Source organism: Salmo salar, chromosome ssa20, assembly GCF_905237065.1.
Source record: "Salmo salar chromosome ssa20, Ssal_v3.1, whole genome shotgun sequence".
Lineage (NCBI taxonomy): Eukaryota > Metazoa > Chordata > Actinopteri > Salmoniformes > Salmonidae > Salmo > Salmo salar.
Window position 1 is genome coordinate 35,509,281 of NC_059461.1, and position 24,175 is coordinate 35,533,455.

Below are 24,175 nucleotides of genomic sequence, written 5' to 3' on the forward strand. Positions count from 1 at the left end.
CACACACACACACACACACACACACACACACACACACACACACACACACACACACACACACACACACACAGAGAGAGAGAGAGATGAGAAACACACAGGTGAGAGACAGTCTTGCAGGTCAGAAACACTCATGGGTAACAGACAGGCTCATATGAGATAGAGGGATGATGGTGACAGACAGCCATTCTGAGTGTCTCTGCCCTGTGTGAGTGGTGTAATGAGGCAAACAGGACAGACAGAGGGACTTGGTGCTCAACTGCCTCGAGGACAAGCCTGACTTTTCAGCACAATGGAGAAACATGTGGGATGAGGACCCCACCTAGAGGAGGAATTGGAGGCTTCACCCTCTCAAGACTCTTGTCTCTGTTGCTTTGCTTCTTGTAAAAATGAGGTTAGTACTGAAAAGGCTTGTTTGGGTCACTGCTCAGTGCACCTGCAGGGTCGCATCCTGGACAAATTCTTGATGTCACTGTGACACACAGCCTAGTAGTTAGAGTGTTGGACTAGTAACTGAAAGGTTGCAAGTTCAAATCCCTGAGCTGACAAGGTACACATCTGTCGTTCTGCCCCCTGAACAACGCAGTTAACCCACTGTCTCCTAGGCTGTCATTGAAAATAAGAATTTGTTCTTAACTGACTTGCCTAGTTAAATAAAGGTAAAAACATACTTGCCCTGAACAAACACAAAAGTTACTACCATGAATACTCCCATACATACAGATAACTTTAGAGAGAGGCTCTAGCTAATGAGCTAATATTAGAGTGGTAGAGTTACAGCACTGTTAAACAATGGGTGGTACTGTACCTTCTGGCATTGCTGGCTATAATGAAACCCAGAGTCCACAGCTTTATTTTGATGTGGCTGGGAGGATTCACCAACACATTGACAAACAACAAAATAACTTTAACAGGCATGCAGCAGCCCTCCACAAAACCACAGTCAATGTGTCAAATAATGAAATAAGCATTATAAATCTGTCTACTACGCTGCTGCTACTACCGCCACTACTATTGTTAATACTACTAGTAGTAGTAGTTGCTTACCTTAATTATTTGTCTCCACTCTGATACTCAATCCTAGTCAACAACAACCTCAGCTTCACAGACAGACAGACAGACAGACACAGAGACAGACAGACACAGAGACAGACAGAGAGAGTAGGTCAGGTAGGCTATTTGATTAGATTGTATGTCTCTCTATAGCTATGTCTCCACACTAGCGTACAAACAGACCGACTTGCTGGCCTGAGCGAAGTACATCCCTATGAAGGAGGTGGACAGGTGCTCTGTGAATATCTCATTGTAGAGGCCCTCTCTGTACAGATTCTGCCAGCTGTCTCCATTCTGCTGTAAAGCACAATGGCAACAGAGATTCAATGGGCAGTAATTGCCTATGCCCTTATTTGGGCTCTGACCAAAAGTAGCACACTGTGTCAGAGTCTTGTATAGCAGTTTATTTAACTAGGCAAGTCAGTTAAGAACAAATTCATATTCACAATGATAGCCTAGCTTGGCCAAACCCGGACGTTACTGGGCCAATTGTGCGCCGCCCTATGGGACTCCCAATCACGGCCGGATGTGATTCAGCCTGGATTCAAACCAGGGACTGAACAGACGCCTCTTGCACTGAGATGCAGTGCCTTAGACCGCTGCGCCACACGAGAACCCTGTCATACTGCCTGGTGACAGGGGGTGGAGCCCTGTCTAGGCCACTATAATTTCTATATCCCCTGTGCTGTCCCTTTCTGCTTTAAAAAATACATTCAAATACTTAGGGGATCAAAATTACGATGTTTACAATTATTTTCTTGAATGGCAAATAAATTTATGGCAAATAATGTATTGTGTCATTTTGAAGTCACTTTTATTGTAAATAAGAATTGAACGTTTCTAAACAGTTCCACATGGATGTGGATGCTACCATGATTACAGATAACCCTGAATGAATTGTGAATAATGATCAGTGAGATAGTTAGACGCACAAATATCATACCCACCCAAAAATGCAAACCGCCACTGTTATTGTAATGGTGAGAGGTTAGCATGTTTTGGGGGTATGATACACTACATGACCAAAAGTATGTGGCTGGACACCTGCTCGTCTAACATCTCATTCCAAAATCATGGGCATTAATATGGAGTTGGTCCCCCTTTGCTGCTAAAACAGCCTCCACTCTTCTGGGAAGGCTTTCCATTAGATGTTGGAGCATTGCTGCGGGGACTTGCTTCCATTCAAGCCATTCATCACTCCAGAGAACGCGTTTCCACTGCTTCAGAGTCCAATGGCGGCGAGCTTTACACCAATCCAGCCAACACTTGGCATTGCGCATGGTGATCTTAGGCTTGTGTGCGGCTGCTCGGCCATGGAAACCCCTTTCATGAAGCTCCCAGTTATTGTGCTCACATTGCTTCCAGAGGCAGTTTGGAAGTCGGTAGTGAGTGTTGCAACCGAGGACAGATGATTTTTACGCGCTTCAGCACTCGGCGGTCCCATTCGGTGAGCTTGTGTGGCCTACCACTTTGCGGCTGAGCCGTTGTTGCTCCTGGACGTTTCCACTTCACAATAACAGCACAATAACAGCACTTACAGTTGACCGGGGCAGCTCTAGCATGGCAGAAATTTTACAAACAGATTTGTTGGAAAGGTGGCATCCAATGACGGTGCTACGTTGAAAGTCACTGAGCTCTTCAGTAAGGCCATTCAACTGCCAATGTTAATCTATGGAGATTTCTTGGCTGTGTGCTCGATTTAATATACCTGTCAGCAACAGGTGTGGCTGAAATAGCTGAATCCACTAATTTGAAGGGGTGTCCACATAGTTTTGTCTATATAGTGTATTTGTGTGTCTGTAATTTTCTCACTCATCGTTATTCATGATTCATTCAGGATTATCCGTAATCATGGTAGCATCCACATTAATGTAGAAGTTTAGAAATATATGCTTTTCTTATTTACAATAAAAGTGACTTCAAAATTGCACAATACATTATTTACCATTCATTTCAATTGCACACAAAATAATCTGAAACAAAAACAAAACAAACAGCAGATGCATTTATAAATTGATAGTCACAAGCTTGATGTAGTCATTGTGTGCTATGAATATGGGACCAAATACTTAAATCTTTACTACTTTAATGCACATAAGTGAATTTGTCCTAATACTTTAGCTCCCCTAAAATGGGGGGACTATGTACAAAAAGTGCTGTAATTTCTAAACGGTTCACCCGATATGGATGAAAATACCCTCAAATTAAAGCTGAAAGTCTGCACTTTAATCTCATAGTCATGGTTGAATTTCAAATCCAAACCTTTGGAGCCCAACCCACCTCTTCAGTCTGTCCAGAAGGACATCATGGTCAACAGTGTTGTATGCAGCACTTAAATCTAAGAGTACAAGGACAGAGAGCTGTTTGGTATCTGTGTTGGCTCTAAGATCATTTACCACTTTAACTGTGCTGTGGTGGGCACGAAAACCAGATTGGAATTTTTCAAAAACACAGTTGGTACTTAAAAAAATGATTATCTTTTAGCTGTTTGAAAACCAATTTCTCCAGAATTCTGCTTAAGAATTGAAGGTTGGAGATTGGCCGAAAATTGCTAAGAGCTGAAGAATCTACAGTAGATCGCTTTTCTTCAGAAGGGGTTTCACCATAGCAGTTTTTAGTAAAGTGTGGAAAGTGCCTGTGAACAGGGAGTGATTAACAATAGCTTGAATTTAGTCAGATATGCAATTAAAGCCGTTTTTAAGAAGGTGGTGGGGATAGCATTGAGAAGGCAGGTAGAAGGCGTAAGATGTGATATCATTTTCGTGAGCATGTCTGTGTCAACCAGGGAAAACGCTCGATAAGAGCACTCTCTCAATTATTCTGATAATTAATTATCAAGTTAGAAAAATGAGCCCGTCTGGCATGTCTAATTGCCTTGTTGTAGAGTTGAAGTCGGAAGTTTACATGCACCTTAGCCAAATACATTTAAACTCAGTCTTTCACAATTCCTGACATTTAATCCCAGTAAAAAAAATCCCTGTTTTAAGGACAACAAAGTCAAGGTATGGCCATCACAAAGCCCTGACCTCAATCCTATAGAAAATTGTGGGCAGAACTGAAAAAGCGTGTGCGAGCAAGGAGGCCTACAAACCTGCCTCAGTTTCAACAGCACTGTCAGGAGGAATGGGCCAAAATTCACCCAATTTATTGTGGGAAGCTTGTGGAAGGCTACCCAAAATGTTTGACCCAAGTTAAACAATTTAAAGGCAATGCTACCAAATACTAATTGAGTGTATGCAAGCTTCTGACCCACTGGGAATGTGATGAAAGAAATAAAAGCTGAAAGAAATGATTCTCTCTACTATAATAGTGACATTTCACATTCTTAAAATAAAGTGGTGATCCTAACTGACCTTTAAGCCATTGTGCCACAACTTTGGAAGTATGCTTGGGGTCATTGTCCATTTGGAAGACCGATTTGCGACCAAGCTTTAACTTGTTATGGATAGGGGGCAGTATTTTCACGGCCGGATAAAAAACGTACCCGATTTAATCTGGTTATTACTCCTGCCCAGAAACTAGAATATGCATTTAATTAGTAGCTTTGGATAGAAAACACTCCAAAGTTTCTAAAACTGTTTGAATGGTGTCTGTGAGTATAACAGAACTCAAATGGCAGGCCAAATCCTGAGAAGATTCTGTACAGGAAGTACCCTGTCTGACCATTTCTTGGCCTTCTTTGTCATCTCTATCCAAAACAAAGGATCTCTGCTGTAACGTGACACTTTCTAAGGCTCCCATAGGCTCTCAGAAGGCGCCAGAACGTTGAATGATGACTCTGCAGTTACTGGCTGAAAAACAGTAGCGCATTTGGTAAGTGGTTGATCTGAGAACAATGAGACGGGCGCTCGCGTGCACGTGAAGAGTCCATTTTAGATTTTGAGTCTTTGAACGGAAAGGACGTCTCCCGGTCGGAATATTATCGATTTTTAATGAGAAAAATCGCATAAAAATTGATTTTAAACAGCGTTTGACATGCTTCGAAGTACGGTAATGGAATATTTTGAATTTTTTTGTCATGATACGCGTCCGCGCGTCACCCTTCGTTACCCTTCGGATAGTGTCTTGAACGCACGAACAAAACGCCGCTATTTGGATATAACTATGGATTATTTGGAACCAAACCAACATTTGTTGTTGAAGTAGAAGTCCTGGAAATGCATTCTGACGAAGAACAGCAAAGGTAATCCAATTTTTCTTATAGTAAATCTGAGTTTGGTGAGTACCAAACTTGGTGGGTGTCAAATTAGCTAGCCCGTGATGGCGAGCTATCTACTCAGAATATTGCAAAATGTGCTTTCACCAAAAAGCTATTTTAAAATCGGACACCGCGATTGCATAAAGGAGTTCTGTATCTATAATTCTTAAAATAATTGTTATGTTTTTTGTGAACGTTTATCGTGAGTAATTTAGTAAATTCACCGGAAGTGTTCGGTGGGAATGCTAGTTCTGAACGTCACATGCTAATGTAAAAAGCTGGTTTTTGATATAAATATGTACTTGATTGAACAAAACATGCATGTATTGTATAACATAATGTCCTAGGAGTGTCATCTGATGAAGATCATCAAAGGTTAGTGCTGCATTTAGCTGTGGTTTTGGTTTTTGTGACATTATATGCTAGCTTGAAAAATGGGTGTCTGATTATTTCTGGCTGGGTACTCTGCTGACATAATCTAATGTTTTGCTTTCGTTGTAAAGCCTTTTTGAAATCGGACAGTGTGGTTAGATAAAGGAGAGTCTTGTCTTTAAAATGGTGTAAAATAGTCATATGTTTGAAAAATGGAAGTTTTTGGATTTTCAAGGAGTTTGTATTTCGCGCCACGCCTTATCATTGGATATTGGAGTGGTGTTCCGCTAGCGGAACGTCTAGATGTAACTTCCTGACTGATGTCTTGAGATAATTTTCCATGTAATTTTCCTGCCTCATGATGCCATCTATTTTGTGAAGTGCACCAGTCCCTACTCCAGCAAAGCACCCCCACAACATGATGTTGCCACCCCCGTGCTTCACGGTTGGGATGGTGTGTTCAGCTTGCAAGCCTCCCCTTTTTTCCTCCAAACATAACAATGGTCATTATGGCCAAACAGTTCTATTTTTGTTTCATCAGACCAGAGGACATTTCTCCAAAAAGTACAATCTTTGTCCCCATGTGCAGTTGCAAACCATAGTCTGGCTTTTTTATTGCGGTTTTTGAGCAGTGGCTTCTTCCTTGCTGAGCGGCCTTTCAGGTTATGTTGATATAGGTCTCGTTTTACTGTGGAAATAGATACTTTTGACCCTGTTTCCTCCAGCATCTTCACAAGGTCCTTTGCTGTTGTTCTGTGATTGATTTGCACTTTTCGCACCAAAGTACGTTCATCTCTAGGAGACAGAATGCGTCTCCTTCCTGAGCAGTATGACGGCTGCGTGGTCCCATTGTGTTAATACTTGCGTACTATTGTTTGTACAGATGAACGTGGTACCTTCAGGCATTTGGAAATTGCTCCCAAGGATGAACCAGACTTGTGGAGGTCTACAATTTTTTTTCTGAGGTCTTGACTGATTTCTTTTGATTTTCCCATGATGTCAAAAGCAAAGAGGCACTGAGTTTGAAGGTAGGCCTTGAAATACATCCACAGGTACACCTCCAATTGACTCAAATGATGTCAATTAACCTATCAGAAGCTTCTAAAGCCATGACATAATTTTCTGGAATTTTCCAAGCTGTTTAAAGGCACAGTCAACTTAGTGTATGTAAACTTCTGACCCACTGGAATTGTGATACAATGAATTATTCATGAAATAATCTGTCTGTAAACAATTGTTGGAAAAATGACTGTGTCATGCACAAAGTAGATGTCCTAACCGACTTGCTAAGACTATAGTTTGTTAACAAGACATTTGTTGAGTGGTTAAAAAACAAGTTTTAATGACTCCTATGGTGGAAAAATTGCAAGATTATGTTATAATACTTTTATTGCATCAAATGGTTGTTTTATTCAAAAGAATAGAGTATTCTTCTAAACTATTGTGTGTGTGTTCTACTGAGGATGGGCCCCTCTGGGAGATAACACTGAGAGGAGATTTACAATGTCTTTTGGGTGATAAAACCTAAAGACCATTCCAGAGCATGAGTTAATGTTTCTGTTCTATACCGTACCAGGGAGAGATGGTTCCAGTTTGGAGTCGGAGGGCCAGACACTGGTCTATACAATGAAAACTGTTGACACAGCAGATACTGTCTGCTATGTATTATAGGTATCTTTTATAAAAATTTTAACCTTGTGACCCATTCTATATATCTGTTGTTCGTCATGTAGGTTGAAAGGGGTGTACTGTATCTTGGCTATAAAAGACCTTTGTTCTTTTGTCTCTGGGCTCTCAACAAATCATCTGATCGTGAATTGTCGACCAGCCATGACCAGCCATCATTATCGTAGAGCACTCAATTGATTCACTTTATATGTGTGCGTTGTATTAATAAGTGATTAAATATTTAGTTTAAGTATAACTCTGACTTGTGTGACAAGTTTGTCTCTCCTCATTTGATAGTAAAGAAATTAACCACCACACTCCAACCTAAGTGTATGTAAACTTCCGACTTCAACTGTATATGCCAAGTTGCTCTCTCAGTATATCTTAATGGACCTGCAAATGTGACTTTCTCCACTGCTATTACTTTCTGGAATTTCTCATCCAAGTTTCTCTCCGTTTGGATCCTTTTTCAACCTTACTGGAGCTAATGCATCAATAGTTGCCCCGAATTTGCTATTAAAGTTATCAACTAAATCATTACAAGATGATGGTGTATTGTTCATACACTGAAAAAAAATCTGGAGCAACTTCAAAGGTAAGACAGCGTTTCTTAATAATTGCGTTCAGTATTACCCTGTGCTATGGGCAACAAGGTAGTAAAAAATACACAGTGGTGATCAGATAAAATAACAACAATAGAAGATATGTCAATTGGAAGACACTTGGTAATAACTAGGTCCAGAGTATGGCTGCGGTTATGGGTTAGTATGTGTATATATGTGCCCTCTGTTCCCCATTGTCCTTGTCGGTTATTGTTACCATGTCCGTTGGTCTTGTGAGCACCTGTGATGCTGTACCGGCTTCCATGCTACGTGTTATTGTGCCCTTGTTTTACGGGTCTCGTCCCGTGTATTATTTAGAGGTTTACACCTCGCTCTTTGTTTGGGTGGAGAAAATAAAAAAAACTATTATGTATTCCTGCGCTTGTATCCTATCATTATACAACATGACAGAATAACCATCCCACTAACTGGAGACAGCAGGAAAAACAGAGCGTCAAACATCGTAGAGACAGTCCAGCATCAAGAGGACTGTCTCTCCAGACTTGGCAGCGCCATGGACAGCGTGCTGGCAACCATCCTGCATTTGGAGGGGAATGTGCAGTCCCTCGAGTCTCCAGCACCGGTTCCGGCACCAGCCCCCACACCACTACCTGCCTCTGTCCCATCTGAGCTGGTCCGTGGAATAACCCTGTCCCTCCCGGAGCACTTTGATGGAGCACCAGCGAGTTGCAAGGGATTCCTTCTGCAATGTGACATGTACCTCACTTGCTACGCCGAGGCTGTCTCCGGGAGAGACAGGGTGGCCATGGTCATCTCGAGAGACAGGGTTGCCATGGTCATGACCGGACGGGCCCTGGACTGGGGTGCCGCTGTCTGGGAAACGGGCGGACCCGAGGTCGAGTCCTACGAGCGCTTCACCCTCCCCTTCAACTCGGCGTTTGATCATCCTGTGGAGGGCCGAGAGGGGGGTGAGCGCCTACTCCGACTACGCCAGGGATCTAGGACCGCCTCGGAGTTCACTCTGGAGTTCTGGACCATCGCTGCCTCCACCGGATGAAACGAGTCGTCTCTGGTCACCTGTTCCTCAGTGGACTGCGGGAGGAGGTACAATGGAGTTAGCCTGCCGTGATGACAACCTGTCACTCGACCAACTCATCAGCATGGCTATTTGTTTGAACAACCTCCTGCGGTTCCGACAAAGACCTACACGGAATCCAGAGCCCATGGCTACACCTGCTCCATGGCCAGAGCCGATGGAGGTGGGCTCTGCACGTTTGCCCGAGGCAGATCGTAGGCGAGGAGGTGACAAGCCAGGGAATTCTCCTGCTCCAACCCAGATAGGATGCAAGATCTCCCCTCCCTTCTGTCAACTCAACCAGTGTGTTTTCCCATTAAATTCCCTGAATACCCTAGCCTCTCACTCCCGTTAGCTCTGATTAATTCCGGAGATGCCGGAATTAATCTTTTAGATGGCACACTGGCCACTGCATTATGCATTCCTTAGGTTCCCCTAAAGTCACCCATTCTGGTTCGAGTGCTGGATAATCGTCCAATAGGGCCAGGGCTCATACATCACATTACTGTTCCCATTTCTCTGCTGACCCATGACACTCATTTAGAACAGATAACCTTTTTGATTATTGACACCCCCACCGTTGTTTTAGGTCTCCCCGGTTGAGTTGGCATAACCCTGTTATTTTCTGGTCCGAGAGGAGACTGCTGGGTTGGTTGCAGAAGTGTCAAGGGAGGTGTCTCGCGGTGTCAACACCACTACGGTGGAAAGTCTTGGACCACGCCCCTCAAGTGGAGTTACCGGAGGAATACCAGGATCTGCACCGGGTTTTCTCTAAGACCCAGGCTACACACCGGCCTCCTCATCGCCCCTGGGACTGTGCCTTTGACCTGCTGCCTGACGCAGCCCTCCCGAGAGGACACGTCTATCCCCTCTCCTATGCGGAGACCGAGGCCATGGAGACCTACGTACAGGAAAGGACTTGTGTAACTCCTCTACTTGGCTGGTAACTGTTTGTAATGATTTGTCTGCTGGGCGCTGTTCTCAGATAATCGCATGGTATGCTTTCGTAAAGACTTTTTGAAATCTGACACCATGGTTGGATTAACAAGAAGTTAATCTTTAAACCGATGTATACAGTGCCTTGCGAAAGTATTCGGCCCCCTTGAACTTTTCGACCTTTTGCCACATTTCAGGCTTCAAACATAAAGATATAAAACTGTATTTTTTTGTGAAGAATCAACAACAAGTGGGACACAATCATGAAGTGGAACGAAATTTATTGGATATTTCAAACTTTTTTAACAAATAAAAAACTGAAAAATTGGCCGTGCAAAATTATTCAGCCCCTTTACTTTCAGTGCAGCAAACTCTCTCCAGAAGTTCAGTGAGGATCTCTGAATGATCCAATGTTGACCTAAATGACTAATGATGATAAATAGAATCCACCTGTGTGTAATCAAGTCTCCGTATAAATGCACCTGCTCTGTGATAGTCTCAGAGGTCCGTTTAAAGCGCAGAGAGCATCATGAAGAACAAGGAACACACCAGGCAGGTCCGAGATACTGTTGTGGAGAAGTTTAAAGCCGGATTTGGATACAAAAAGATTTCCCAAGCTTTAAACATCCCAAGGAGCACTGTGCAAGCGATAATATTGAAATGGAAGGAGTATCAGACCACTGCAAATCTACGAAGACCCGGCCATCCCTCTAAACTTTCAGCTCATACAAGGAGAAGACTGATCAGAGATGCAGCCAAGAGGCCCATGATCACTCTGGATGAACTGCAGAGATCTACAGCTGAGGTGGGAGACTCTGTCCATAGGACAACAATCAGTCGTATACTGCACAAATCTGGCCTTTATGGAAGAGTGGCAAGAAGAAAGCCATTTCTTAAAGATATCCATAAAAAGTGTTGTTTAAAGTTTGCCACTAGCCACCTGGGAGACACACCAAACATGTGGAAGAAGGTGCTCTGGTCAGATGGCAACAATGCAAAACGTTATGTTTGGGTTAAAAGCAACACAGCGCATCACCCTGAACACACCATCCCCACTGTCAAACATGGTGGTGGCAGCATCATGGTTTGGGCCTGCTTTTCTTCAGCAGGGGCAGGGAAGATGGTTAAAATTGATGGGAAGATGGATGGAGCCAAATACAGGACCATTCTGGAAGAAAACCTGATGGAGTCTGCAAAAGACCTGAGACTGGGACGGAGATTTGTCTTCCAACAAGACAATGACCCAAAACATAAAGCAAAATCTACAATGGAATGGTTCACAAATAAACATATCCAGGTATTAGAAGGTATTAGAAGTCCAGACCTGAATCCAATCGAGAATCTGTGGAAAGAACTGAAAACTGCTGTTCACAAACGCTCTCCATCCAACCTCACTGAGCTCGAGCTGTTTTGCAAGGAGGAATGGGCAAAAATTTCAGTCTCTCGATGTGCAAAACTGATAGACATACCCCAAGCGACTTACAGCTGTAATCGCAGCAAAAGGTGGCGCTACAAAGTATTAACTATGCGATCCCGGAGGACATTGTGTCAGATCACGTATGGAAAGCGTTCATGGAACGCCTGGGGGTCACGGTCAGTCTCACATCCGGGTACCGTCCTGAAGCTAATGGGAAGGTGGAGAGCCAGACCGAGGCCCCTGTGGTGGACGAGTGGTTTCGGCGGAGACATGGAATGCTGCTCACACTCGTCTTCAGCGACACTTGTCTTGTGCATCGGCACAAGGAACCGGCCGACCGCCACCGCAGTGAGGCACCTGTCTTCTCTCCAGGCAACCGGGTCTGGCTCTCCACCCGGAACCTGCCCCTGCTCTTCCGGAAGCAGAGCCCATGGTTTGTGGGGCCATTTTAAAGTCCTGAGTAGGGTTAATGAGGTAACGTACCATTTGCAACTCTCTGCTGATTACCGCATTAACCCAACTTTTCATGTGTCTCTCCTCAGGCCAGTGGTGCCTGGTCCCCTCGCTGTAGCTGGACCCAGTGACGCCATGCCTCCTACTCTGGACATCGAGGGAGGTCCGGCGTACTCGGTTCGTGAAGTCCTGGAGGCGCTGGGCGGGGGCTCTCCAGTACCTCATCGACTGGGATGGGTACGGCACAGCGCATCGGGGGGGGGGGGAAGACGTATCTCAGACTGGCCAATAAAAAGAAAAGATTAAGATGGGCAAAAAAACACAGACACTGGACAGAGGAACTCGGCCTAGAAGGCCAGCATCCTAGAGTCACCTCTTCACTGTTGACATTGAGACTGGTGTTTTGCGGGTACAATTGAATGAAGCTGCCAGTTGAGGTCTTGTGAGGTGTCTGTTTCTCAAACTAGACACTAATGTACTTGTCCTCTTGCTCAGTTGTGCACCAGGGCATCCCACTCCTCTTTCTTTTCTGGTTATAGCCAGTTTGCGCTGTTCTGTGAAGGGAGTAGTACACAGCGATGTACGAGATCTTCAGTTTCTTGGCAATTTATCACATTGAATAGCCTTCATTTCTCAGAACAAGAATAGACTGAGTTTCATTAGAACGTTATGTGTTTCTGGTCATTTTGAGCCTGTAATCGAACCTACCACAAATGCTGATGCTCCAGATACTCAACTAGTCTAAAGAAGGTGAGTTTTATTGCTTATTTAAGCAGAACAACAGTTTTCAGCTGTGTTAACATAATTGCAAAAGGGTTTTCTAATGATCAATTAGCCTTTTAAAATGATAAACTTGGATTAGCTAACACAACGTGCCATTGGAACACAGGAGTGATGGTTGCTGAAAATGAGCCTCTGTATGCCTATTCCATTAGATATTCCATTAAAAATCTGCCGTTTCCAGCTACAATAGTCATTTACATTATTAACGTCTACACTGTATTTCTGATCAACTTGATGTTATTTTAATGGACAAAAACACGCCAATAGGATCTCACTAGCTCATGCTTGGCTCTGCCCACCTCCTTGCATGTTCTGCCTACTATGATTAATTTACTCCCACAACAGACTCTGGTCTATCTTGGATTAGTTATAAAACATCTTGGGTTAGTTATAAAAAATATTTGGTACAACCAAATATATTTATAACTAATCCAAGATAGTTCATCTGTATCGTTTTCATTGGGAGCAAATGAAGCATAGTGGGGCGGCAGGTAGCCTAGTGGTTAGAGTGTTGGGCCAGTAACCGAAAGGTTTCTAGATCGAATCCCTGAGCTGACAAGGTAAAAATCTGTGGTTAACAAGGCAGTTAACCCACTGTTCCTAGGCTGTCATTGTAAATAAGAATTTGTTCTTAACTGACTTGCCAAGTTAAATCAAAAATAAAAATAGTGGGCAGAACAAGGAAGGAGGTGAGCAAGCAAGTTCCTGTTGTCATGTACTTACATATTTTCTTTTGGGAATGCTTTCTCTGTGCGCCTGTTGAGTAACTCAATATGCCCCTTGCACTCCTTGTAAACAACATTTTCAGAAACTTTGGCAATGGGTCATGTCTACAAAACTTAGTGCACTCTGTTAGAAACACATTTTAGTTGAGAACAGAAACCTGAAATCGGGCTTTTCTTCGCTGTGAAAATAAGCACGTTCAGCCCAGTTCCATCTTGCTCCATTCTCTCCCACTGCCAGAACTGGGCTTCCTCCAATGATGCATATAAACCCAAATAAATGGCTCTCTTTCCTAACCATGTTTAGTGAGGAGTGTAAATTTCAACCTGAAGCTTCAGATTTATACATCTGATGAAACACATCTCCTTGTTCTGTGGTGCAACTACAAGAACCACAATGAAAGGAAGAAAATCTTAAAGTTGTTTGTTCCCCATGCCCCTTACACCCCTCAATGTGTGATTTGGTTGTAATGATCGTATCACACTTCAATCTCCATAATAAAACCAACTTTTATAGGCACTTGGAATACTTTGAATATTTTCCACTCTACTCATCACACAGTACTCAGAAAATTGTTTTTGCACATCAGCAATTTAATTGGACAAAGCAAGAACACATTGGTTATTACAGTAGCAGAAACATTATCAAACCCCAGAGTAAAACACTTTTCAAAACAAAAGTTTTGAAAATGTCTGTAGGCACTGCCTAATCTATAATGATTTTGTGTCCGTTAAAAGCAATCAACTCTATAAGGCAACACAATGGGTCTGGTCCCTCTTGTATTAAAACATGTTCAAGGGGCAACAGCACACATTTCAGATTCATTCAGGTTTTCCCATAAAAAAATACTGATCTTACTTCATAGAAAATGGCAGAAAACTCAATTTATGCACAGAATTACTATTCAAAGTAAAAGTTGTGTTCATTTTTGCACTGCATAGCAATGCTGTCTTTTCCCTTCCTGGATGTACATGTATCACTATGCCAGTTACCAGGGATCTGCATTTGATAATGCTGCTACTAATAATGTTTCATATCTTCAGTTATGAAAACAAAGAAAGCAAACAAGCTCCCTTAGTGAACATTTGGATTTTCCTTTAACCATACCTTGATTTCAAGCTGTATATTTACACATTAAGCAAATGTTGAGATCATCCAAAAGAAATAAAGGGGAAAGGTGGAATGCAAAAAATAAACTTCTTGGAAATGAAATTTGTAAAAACAAGACAATATTGTGCAATATTACAGAAAGAAAGCAGTGGCATATATCCCTGCAATTGGTTGAATTGAAAAGGAAATGCAAGAAAAAAAGTAACCCATTTTATTACTTCAAACCAAAAAAAAGTGAAGGATCTGTAAATTTTTACATGATTCATTGCATAAAACTCTAAATGGATTATTAATGTTAAATCAAAAGCAATTTATTTTGACTGTTCAAGTCCTTATGAAAATGGGTTTGAGACACTGTAAACATACCAACAATGGCGCAAATCCTAGTCTCTCCTTAAGCGATAGTAATTTAAAAATGGTACCGCACTGGCCATGTACAGTCCGTCTAACAAGGGCAGCATAATACCTGTGTGGTTTATTCCAGTCCTCCATGGCTCCCCTTAACCTCCTATGAAATCAGTATCACGAGCTTTAGCAGAGGTCAACTTCCCCTTCAAATTCCATGTACCAACAAGCCTTAGTGTGCTACAAGAGGCAGGGACATAACACAGATCCCTGTGGTGCTCCAGTAAAAAGTTGACTACACCCCACCCCATCAGTGTGTGGGGTATTCTGTGGCTCCCATACTGACCTAGTTTGCTAGCATACTCCCATTCAATCCCTGTGTAAATTCGTTAACCCCACCATTACTGAGGGCACTCACACCTGTCCACCCAGAACTGGCCGGTAAGTGACTGCAAACAGGGGAGAGAGGAAAAAACACCAGCAGGTTAAAGAGGTGACAGAGGCAAGACAGGCTTAATCACAAACGGCACCCTTTTTCCTTTATAGTGCACTACTTTAGTCCAGGGCCCTGATAGAAAGTAGTGCACTACATAGGGGAGCCATTTGGGACTCAAGCAGAAAGCACACAACAAATAAACTGAGCAAGTGCCAGCTGAGAGAATGTGCAAGAACACGAGGGCCAGGGTATGTCAGAGGATCAGCACAAAACTAAGACAGCAGAGAATATGGTAGGGAGAGAGAGAGGGAGAAAGGGATTTGACATTGAAAAGGGAAACAGAGCGAAGGATGGCATTTGTGAGTGTGGGCATGCAGTATTAAATTAGTCATGATCAACTGGTGTAGCTTTACATAAAATGTTTGCGTGTGTCTTGACTCCTCGTATCCAACCCGAAGTTGCTGAAATGGGTCAATGTTGCAGAGCGGCTGAAGCGGGACTAGCTGGTTTAAATTTGGCTTTGAAGATGAATTTCAAACTTCTTCCCTGAATCCTGTAACACTGCAAATGAATAACAAAAATGTGACTGTTTCATGCCAAAACCCCATTCATGACTTATGTTTTTCCTGGTCAAATCTTTAGCAACATCCATTATGCAACAAATACCTGAAGGGAAAAGTTAACATTTGAACGGTCAGTACATCAGGTATTGGCAACAGTGACTGATGAGCTCAATGTAGTAAGAGTTAGAGGAGAACCTATAGCTCAGACAGATTGATTTAAATCCTAAAATCAGTCTCAGAACAGCCCTTGTCAACTACAATTCCCAGGCATTATTGCTTAACTATTTTTCAACGTAGCCTACTATGTCCTTGTAAGAATATTTGCATGGACTCTGTCTCACAAAATTTGGGGGGGGGGATGTTTACATGCAATGTAGTTAAGTTACTCTGCAATTTCTATTTCCAAAACAGTAAGATTTAGGATTTCAGCTAATTATTCCAAGTTACTCCATTCTTTGGTCCTCTAGATTATAGAAAAACAAGAACTAAAAAAACTGCTGTGGTAAACTCATTATCAATGTTTCTCCTGTTATAAGAGCAGTTAACAGGATTGTTGTGAAACCCAATTCTACCAATTTGGAGACAAGCAAATGACCAGTCATATTTCAAATGTAGCTATAATCTACCAACACAAATTCATACAACATCCCATTTCAAGTAGCAATGCATTTTAACTCCTCAGGAAAAAAATAATAATAATCATATTCAACAAATTAAGGGCAAATTAAAGTTCATAGAGTAAAAACAAAAGTGTGCATAAAGTAAGAAAAGATGACATGGCACTTAAAAAAAGGAATAACGTGGACGCGACACGGGCACACTAAGAAGTATCCCTCTGCACTGGGAAAAGCTTCAGAGGGCAGGGCAGCAGGTCACTTTCTGTGTATTCAACAATTCCAGTTTCCTCAGTCTAGGACGATGTAGTTCATCGATGTAGTTCAGCGGACACTCACATCTGGCGACAAGTAGACCCAGAATAGTGGCCATTTTGAAAAGCCAAAAAGGACATTAATTAATGCTCTTTTTTTATATATATATAAAAAAAGATCAAAGTCAAATGGGGGGATAAAATGATGAAATTGCTGTTATCTTGACCAATAAATCACAAACGAAATCTTTGATTATAGCTTTTTTTAAATGCGTTTTTTGTCTTTGTCCTCATAAGCTGGATATGGTGGCGAGGGTGAAGGTTGGAGGACATCTTTGGCTCCTTCCTTCCCCTGGCCAGAGCTGCAGGCGACTGGGCTGGAGCCCAGCTGTCCTTGGGAAGCCCAGCCGAGGACACTCAGACATTCAGCTGCAGCCCTTGTTGCTGGAGGAGGGGAGCCCTGCAGATGTCCTTGTGTACTTACTGAAAACCCTGCTGGTTCCAGGCCTGGGCCTGGCCGTAAACGCCATAGGTGGGTACTTGCCACCCGTTGGGGACGTACTGGCCAATCTGCTGGGCATTGCCGTACCACTGGGCATACTGGCCATAGGGCTGGGCTGCAAAGCCCACTTTGTTCTGCTGCAGGGGAGAGAGAACAACAGTGTAAGAGTGTGTGCCTGTGTATGCATGCGTGCGTAAGCTGTGCATAAGCTATGCATAAGCTATGCCGATGAGTGGAAGCCTCTGGCTCTTGCTTCATACCTGGGGAACTTGCTGAACCTGCTGCATAGAGCTAATCATGTCCGGGGTCTCTTTACCCCAGTAACACTTCACCATATGTCCCTCTATCGAAGTCCCATTCACAGACACAATGGCATGGGCTGCTCCCTCGTGAGAGTTAAACCTGAACAGAGAGGAGTCAAAAGATGGTGCTAGGTACTGAGAAACATATGCAGAAAATTGTACTTCAATGATAATAAGTCTTTGTCAGAGGTTTAGCAATTTTTGATCTCATGGCATACCTCACAAAGGAATATCCTTTGTCTGGGAACACACGGATTTCCATGATTTGTCCAAAGGGGGTGAAGGTCTGTCTCATCAATTGTTCTAGAAAACAGGAGGGAGGCATGTCAAAGGTCAGGTCAGGTCGCAATTGTAAATGAGAACTTATCCTCAACTTGCCTACCTGGTTAAATAAAGGTGAAATAAAATAAAAATAAAATAAATAAAGACCTGATTCTCTCACACACACACACACACACCACAGAAAGTAAACAGTTGAATGACAGACTACCAACCTGTTAGACCGGTGCTGACTCCCCCACAGTACACAGTGCAGTTACTGGGGCTTGACTGGTTCACTACCTCATCAAAGGCCAGGTGCTTGGTGTTGGCTATTGGGAACAGGAGAATGAAAGTTAATAAATACATTACCATTCAACAAAATAAGAACCAGTGTTAGAGGATAAAATAGAGAATATAAGATAAAAACCTAACATTTCTTCTCAATGACAAATGCGCTGGAAACCAATGCCTATCTTGCCTGGACTCACTTTCATAGGTGGTTTTAGGGGCTGAGGGTTTTCTCGTGGCCCAGTTGGTCCTGATCTGTCTGCCGCCTAGCCATTGGCCACCCATCTGCTGAATGGCATTCTCTGCATCCTGTGGGTAGTAAAAGAGAAATTCATCATATGACCCATCTACACACCCAAATACCAAAGGATAATGTTGACTACACTTACAGGAAACTCCTCCATTATGAGTTATTATGACCCCCCCATAAGTGATTACAGCCATCTGTAACACTTACCCACTTGTTGAAGAAAGAGACAAAACCATAGCCTTTAGATTTCCCTGTGGCAATATCTTTGACCACACGAGCATCCCTGAGGAGAAACACAACATTCACTCAATAAGAAGGAGTAATGTGACCATGTAAACAAACTACTGACTGATATCACACCAATTACTCTTCAGGACTTTTAAGCTATCCAATGTAACCCTGTGATAGAGCCGATAGACATGAATGTTAAGGTACATACGATATCCTCCCAAATGGGCCAAAGGCAGCTTTGACATCATCTGTTGTGATTTCGGGGCTGAGGTCTCCAACAAAGACATGGAAATGATCTGTTGGGAGGACATGAGACAAATTGTGACTCCTTGCTGGATGCAGCGCATTGTGAAGAAATTGAGAGATATGAGCAATTCCATGTTAACAGAATGATGCAGAGACTGACTTTTCCCTTTAAAATGTGAACTAAGCAAAAAAAGAAAACATCCCTTTTTCAGGACCCTGTCTCTCAAAGATAATTCGTAAAAATCCAAATAACTTCACAGATCTTTATTGTAAAGGGTTTAAACACTGTTTCCCATGCTTGTTCAATAAAACAAACAATTGATGCACCTGTGGAACGGTCGTTAAGACACTAACAGCTTACAGACGGTAGGCAATTAAGGTCACAGTTATGAAAACTTGGGACACTAAAGATGCCTTTCTACTGATCTGAAAAAAACCTAAAGAAAGAGGCCCATGGTCCCTGCTCATCTGCAAGAACATGCCTTATGCATGCTGCAAGGAGGCATGAGGACTGCAGATGTGGCCAGGGCAATAAATTGCAATGTCCGTACTGTGAGACGCCTAAGACAGCGCTACAGGGAGACAGGACGGACAGCTGGTCGTCCTCGCAGTGGCAGACCACGTGTAACACCTGCACAGGATCAGCACATCCGAACGTCACACCTGCGGGACAGGTACAGGATGGCAACAACAACTGCCCGTTACTCCAGGAATACACAATCCCTCCATCAGTGCTCAGACTGTCCGCAATAGGCTGAGAGAGGCTGGACTGAGGGCTTGTAGGCCTGTTGTAAGGCAGGTCCTCACCAGACATCACCGGTAACAACGTTGCCTATGGGCACAAACCCACCGTCACTGGACTAGACAGGACTGGCAAAATGTGCTCTTCACTGACGAGTTGCAGTTTTGTCTCACCAGGGGTGATGTTCGGATTCACGTTTATCGTCAAAGGAATGAGCGTTACAACGAGGCCTGTACTCTGGAACGGGATCGATTTGGAGGTGGATGGTCCGTAATGGTCTGGGGCGGTGTATCACAGCATCATTGGACTGAGCTTGTCGTCATTGCAGGCAATCTCAACGCTGTGCGTTACAGGAAAGACATCCTCCTTCCTCATATGGTACCCTTCCTGCAGGCTCATCGTGACATGACCCTCCAGCATGACAATGCCACCAGCCATACTGCTCGTTCTATGCGTGATTTTCGGCAAGAGAGGAATGTCAGTGTTCTGCCATGGCCAGCGAAGAGCCCGGATCTCAATCCCATTGAGCACTTCTGGGACCTGTTGGATCGGAGGGTGAGGGCTAGGGCAATTCCCCCCAGAAATGTCCGGGAACTTGCAGGTGCCTTGGTGGAGAGTGGGGTAACAGCTCACAGCAAGAGCTGGCAGATCTGGTGCAGTCCATGAGGAGATGCACTGCAGTACTTAATGCAGCTGGTGGCCACACCAGATACTGACTTACTTTTGATCCCCCCTTTGTTCAGGGTCACATTATTCCATTTCTGTTAGTCATATGTCTGTGGAACTTGTTCAGTTTATGTCTCGGTTGTTGAATCTTATGTTCATACAAATATTTATTTACATGTTAAGTTTTCTGAAAATAAACGCAGTTGACAGTGAGACGGCATTTATTTTTTTTATGAGTTTATGTCAAACAAAAAACAATGACTGCAAAGTTAAAACCATACAACTCTATGTACAATGACTACATTTAACAATGATGACTGAACATTTTTCAAAAACACATTTACTTGAAGAAGAGTGCAGAAGCTAAGTTTGGTAACAGAATGACAGAACAAACCACAAATAGTAATTATGTTACCAAACTTTGCATCTGCACTGTTCTTCAAGTAAATGTGTTTTGTAAAATCTTCAGCAGAAATTGTTAAAAGTAGTCCTTCTGCATAGCGTTGTATGGTTTGTTTAACTTAGCAATAATTATTATTATTTATTTTTTTTTACATATATTTTAAACAGAAAGTTCTGAGTCTCGGCGTCATTCTGTTACAGTGGAGTTGTCCATATAGAGATGTATTTGTATCTCTATGGTGTGGAAGACCACATTTACAGAGAGAACCTCACTACTTTTCTATGGAACTGACTGATAAGGTAGCTGGGCACTTACTGCTTGTGTCTTTTTTCTGACTGCTTGGCGTTGTGGCCCAGTTGACTTTAACCTCCTAGAGAGAGAGAGAGAGAGAGAGAGAGAAAATGACCATATTAGAGACATTTCCCTCAGATTACAGACCAAAGAATTTGAAAACAAATCCAATTTTGTTAAACTCCCATATCTATTGGGTGAAATACCAGTGTGCAATCACAGCAAAAGCGATTTGTGACCTGTTGCCAGGTCAAATTTAACTATTTGTACATCATTACATTGTATATAGACATAATGACATTTGAAATGTCTTTATTCTTTTGGGACTTGTGAGTAATGTTTACTTTTCTTTTTTTCTTTCTTTTTCTCTTCATTATCTATTTCACTTGCTTTGGCAATGTAAACATATGTTTCCATTACCAATAAAACCCCTTAAATTGAGAGTGCGAGAGTGAGCAGGCTAGATGTTTATACAATTTAGATACAGTAGGCTATATTACTACCTCAGTTGTGGTGCCGTCTGTGAGATACAAATGAGCCACCTGACCAAACACAGAGTGAATCTCAATGCCGTGAAAAGCAGAGAACAGAACATGGAAGAACTGTGCACTCCATAAAAAAGTGGACCATAAACTACTGAGTAAAAGGTCCAAGTAACAAAGGACTTACAAACCAGTGATATTTTCAACTTGTATTACTTCTCAAATTGTCCTTCATTACCTGTTGTGGATAAAATAATTGGCACTGAATATATTTCCCCTGAAGTTAGACCCTATATGTATTGTGAAGCTGTGAGTCTGGAAAATGTACTGAAATTGTTTTAGCTTTATCACAACCGGCCGTGATCGGGAGTCCCATAGGGCGGCACACAATTGGCCCAGCGTCATCCGGGTTAGGGGAGGGTTTGGCTGAGGTAGGCCGTCATTGTAAATAAGAATTTGTTCTTAACTGGCTTGCCTAGTTAAATAATGGTTAAATAAATAAAAAATTGAATATGGATTGGTTTTGTAAAAGAAAACGGCAATGGGCAAAGAACATTTTAATCTCTAATATATAGTCAATCAATCACTAAGACAGAAATGCACTTGATGTCCATATAACAGAACTAACCTACTCCATATTTGGAGTAATAGGATCATAGCTATTATACACGAACATGCCTGGTAGTCAGTATCGGAACCAACTGTGGTGGTTAGGCCTATATTTGGAATCAGATCACATCTTTCAGTCTCATTTAATCTGGGGAATCAAAGCACTTACCTATGGACGGGAAGTCGGAATAAGCCATTCTCACAAAGCAAATCAATTCATGACTTTGCCATTTGAACATCGTTGAGAAACTCACTGCCTGATACAGCTAATCCTCATAGCAACCAGTAGGCAAAAACTCAAACTTCTGCAACCATAACTCACCCATCCCAACTCAGCTTGTAGATACGATAGCTTACCTTACCCATAATTTTACGTCCATTCATGGCAGACAGCGAAGCAGCAGCATGCCTGTGTTCATAGAACTCCACAAAGCAGTATGGATCATTGCCTGCAGTCTGTAAGAGAACAACAAGAGTTACAATGAGTATGTTGACATGCACACTAATAACGCGATATTAAACTGATCGTGGCAGTAGGCAGATTATGCAAGTCATATAAACACCTTACTCTGCTTATCTTAACGATTAAAACCAGTATTTGTTTTTAGCAATCTTTCAAATCATTAGGACATGTAAACACCTTAAATTCAGGATTCCTGCCGCGTTTGATCTGCGTATGTGCTTGCACCAGCCGAGCGAGCCTCCCTCTTTAGAGCGAGTGTGTTCGGAACAATTGAATATACGAGTCTTACAAGCTTTCGCATACAAATATGCTTCCCAAAATGAACATGGTGAACATAATCAAGCAACTAATATATTAATCCAACTATCCACAATAATTGCATTATTGTGTGCATGTAACCGCACTCATTGAATCCAAAGCCAGGTCTGTCAACAGCATTAGCCACATGTTCTCATTTGACAGTTACCTATCACCATTGACAATAAAGAACTGTCAATCAATATCATACAAATTCTCTCTTGGGTCCAGGAATACTCACATCAAAAATCATTTTACAGCTCTTGCAGGGGCCGATCTGTGTGAAAACCTGTAGGATGAGGGGCTCAGTGACATCCCTAGACAGGTTCCCTACATACCTGGAGGGAAAAACAAGCACGTGACTAGGAAGTTCTAAGCAAGTTTAGCTACTTCTTCCAGGGAAGCAAAATGTAGGGTGCACTGCTGCATTTACAATTAGCCAGAACAGTAGACAGTTACTTCATTGAGTCAACTAACCCTTGCGTTTGACGCATATTTTGTTTAAAGCAACTTCTGGCCGTCCCCAAAAAAACGAACTCTCGTTGACGTGGCTATCATCCCCAGCAGCTGGTAGAAAGGCATGCATTGCATGACGCTTAGTTGGGCCTCGCGCAGTCCCTTGCTTGTTGGAATGTGTGGATGGAAGCTAGTTAGCCAGTTAGGTAACATATGAAACTCAATAAGTCCATAACATATTTTTAGTTACCGATTAAATGTAATACTGGGCAAATTGGCTGACGCCAGGGCACAAATTAGTGGATGACACGTCTGTCTCTGCATATTTGCCACGAAAGTAACGTTGTTAGCTGAAAGTTAGCCAATGATTGCTGCTTTGACAAGACGGTAACGTTAAAAGTAACAGTAGTAGCTAATTTCTGTTATGGACATGTGAATCAAATCAATATCAAGTAACTAGCTAGTAGTTAGCTTGTTAGAACGATATATATACATAGCTAGTCTTTTGAGACGTAGGTAGCTAACGTTAGCTGGTTAGCTAACTAGAACTAGTTTTCGTTTCGGCGAAAGCGAACGAGCAGCTAGCTAGCCAACTATGTGTTCTGACAAGGCTCGAGCCATGGACTGGCCCGACTGAGTTACACCATCTACTTTATGCATCAATAATGGTCACACATTGACAGATAACAAGACATGAGTACATGGACGTTTTTAAATGCTGGAACATACTTTATTATAGACACATGTAAAGTAGCTAGCTACTGAAATGATTTGGCTAGCCAGCCCGCGTTAACGTTAGTTACTTACAGGGTTTTGGGCTGTTCGTCGTCCATCATCATCATCATGTTTTCGTAGGTCGTGCCCTGCGAGAGTAATCAGTGTATGGTAGTTTGAGGGATACACACGCACTTTCTGATACAGTTCATGCAGACTTCGAGGAGTATTTATGAAAAGGGTCACAAATCACCTCAGTCGCTGACTGAAAACCAGCCGTGATCAGCTTGTATGAACAATGGGTGCACAACCGAAGTGGAAGATGGCGGAAAATAAGAGCGGATGTCCACGGTCGCATGCGCAATGAATGGACCAAATAATGTGTAACACACTTCAGCTGCAGGGGTCAGTA

At 42.6% G+C, this 24,175-nt stretch overlaps 1 protein-coding gene across 3 annotated transcripts; it reads right to left on the bottom strand.

Moving 5' to 3' along the window:
* Positions 1 to 13,810: 13,810 nt before the first annotated feature.
* LOC106580505 (nucleolysin TIA-1) lies at positions 13,811 to 24,136 on the bottom strand. 3 transcript variants are annotated; one of them, XM_014161651.2, is made up of 12 exons: positions 24,017 to 24,101; positions 23,857 to 23,912; positions 22,835 to 22,931; positions 22,191 to 22,289; positions 20,767 to 20,821; positions 18,603 to 18,690; positions 18,371 to 18,446; positions 18,114 to 18,222; positions 17,859 to 17,954; positions 17,583 to 17,667; positions 17,323 to 17,464; positions 13,811 to 17,199 (listed from the first exon to the last, which is right to left on the bottom strand). In XM_014161651.2, the coding sequence occupies exons 2-12, from the start codon at positions 23,892 to 23,894 to the stop codon at positions 17,041 to 17,043; spliced, it is 1,044 nt and encodes a 347-aa protein (XP_014017126.2). In that variant the 5' UTR covers positions 23,895 to 23,912; positions 24,017 to 24,101; the 3' UTR covers positions 13,811 to 17,040. The 3 variants fall into 3 exon arrangements, with proteins under 3 accessions (XP_014017126.2, XP_014017127.1, XP_045559225.1); XM_014161652.2 differs by having other exon boundaries at positions 23,857 to 24,136; XM_045703269.1 differs by having other exon boundaries at positions 13,811 to 17,196; positions 23,857 to 24,113.
* Positions 24,137 to 24,175: the final 39 nt, after the last annotated feature.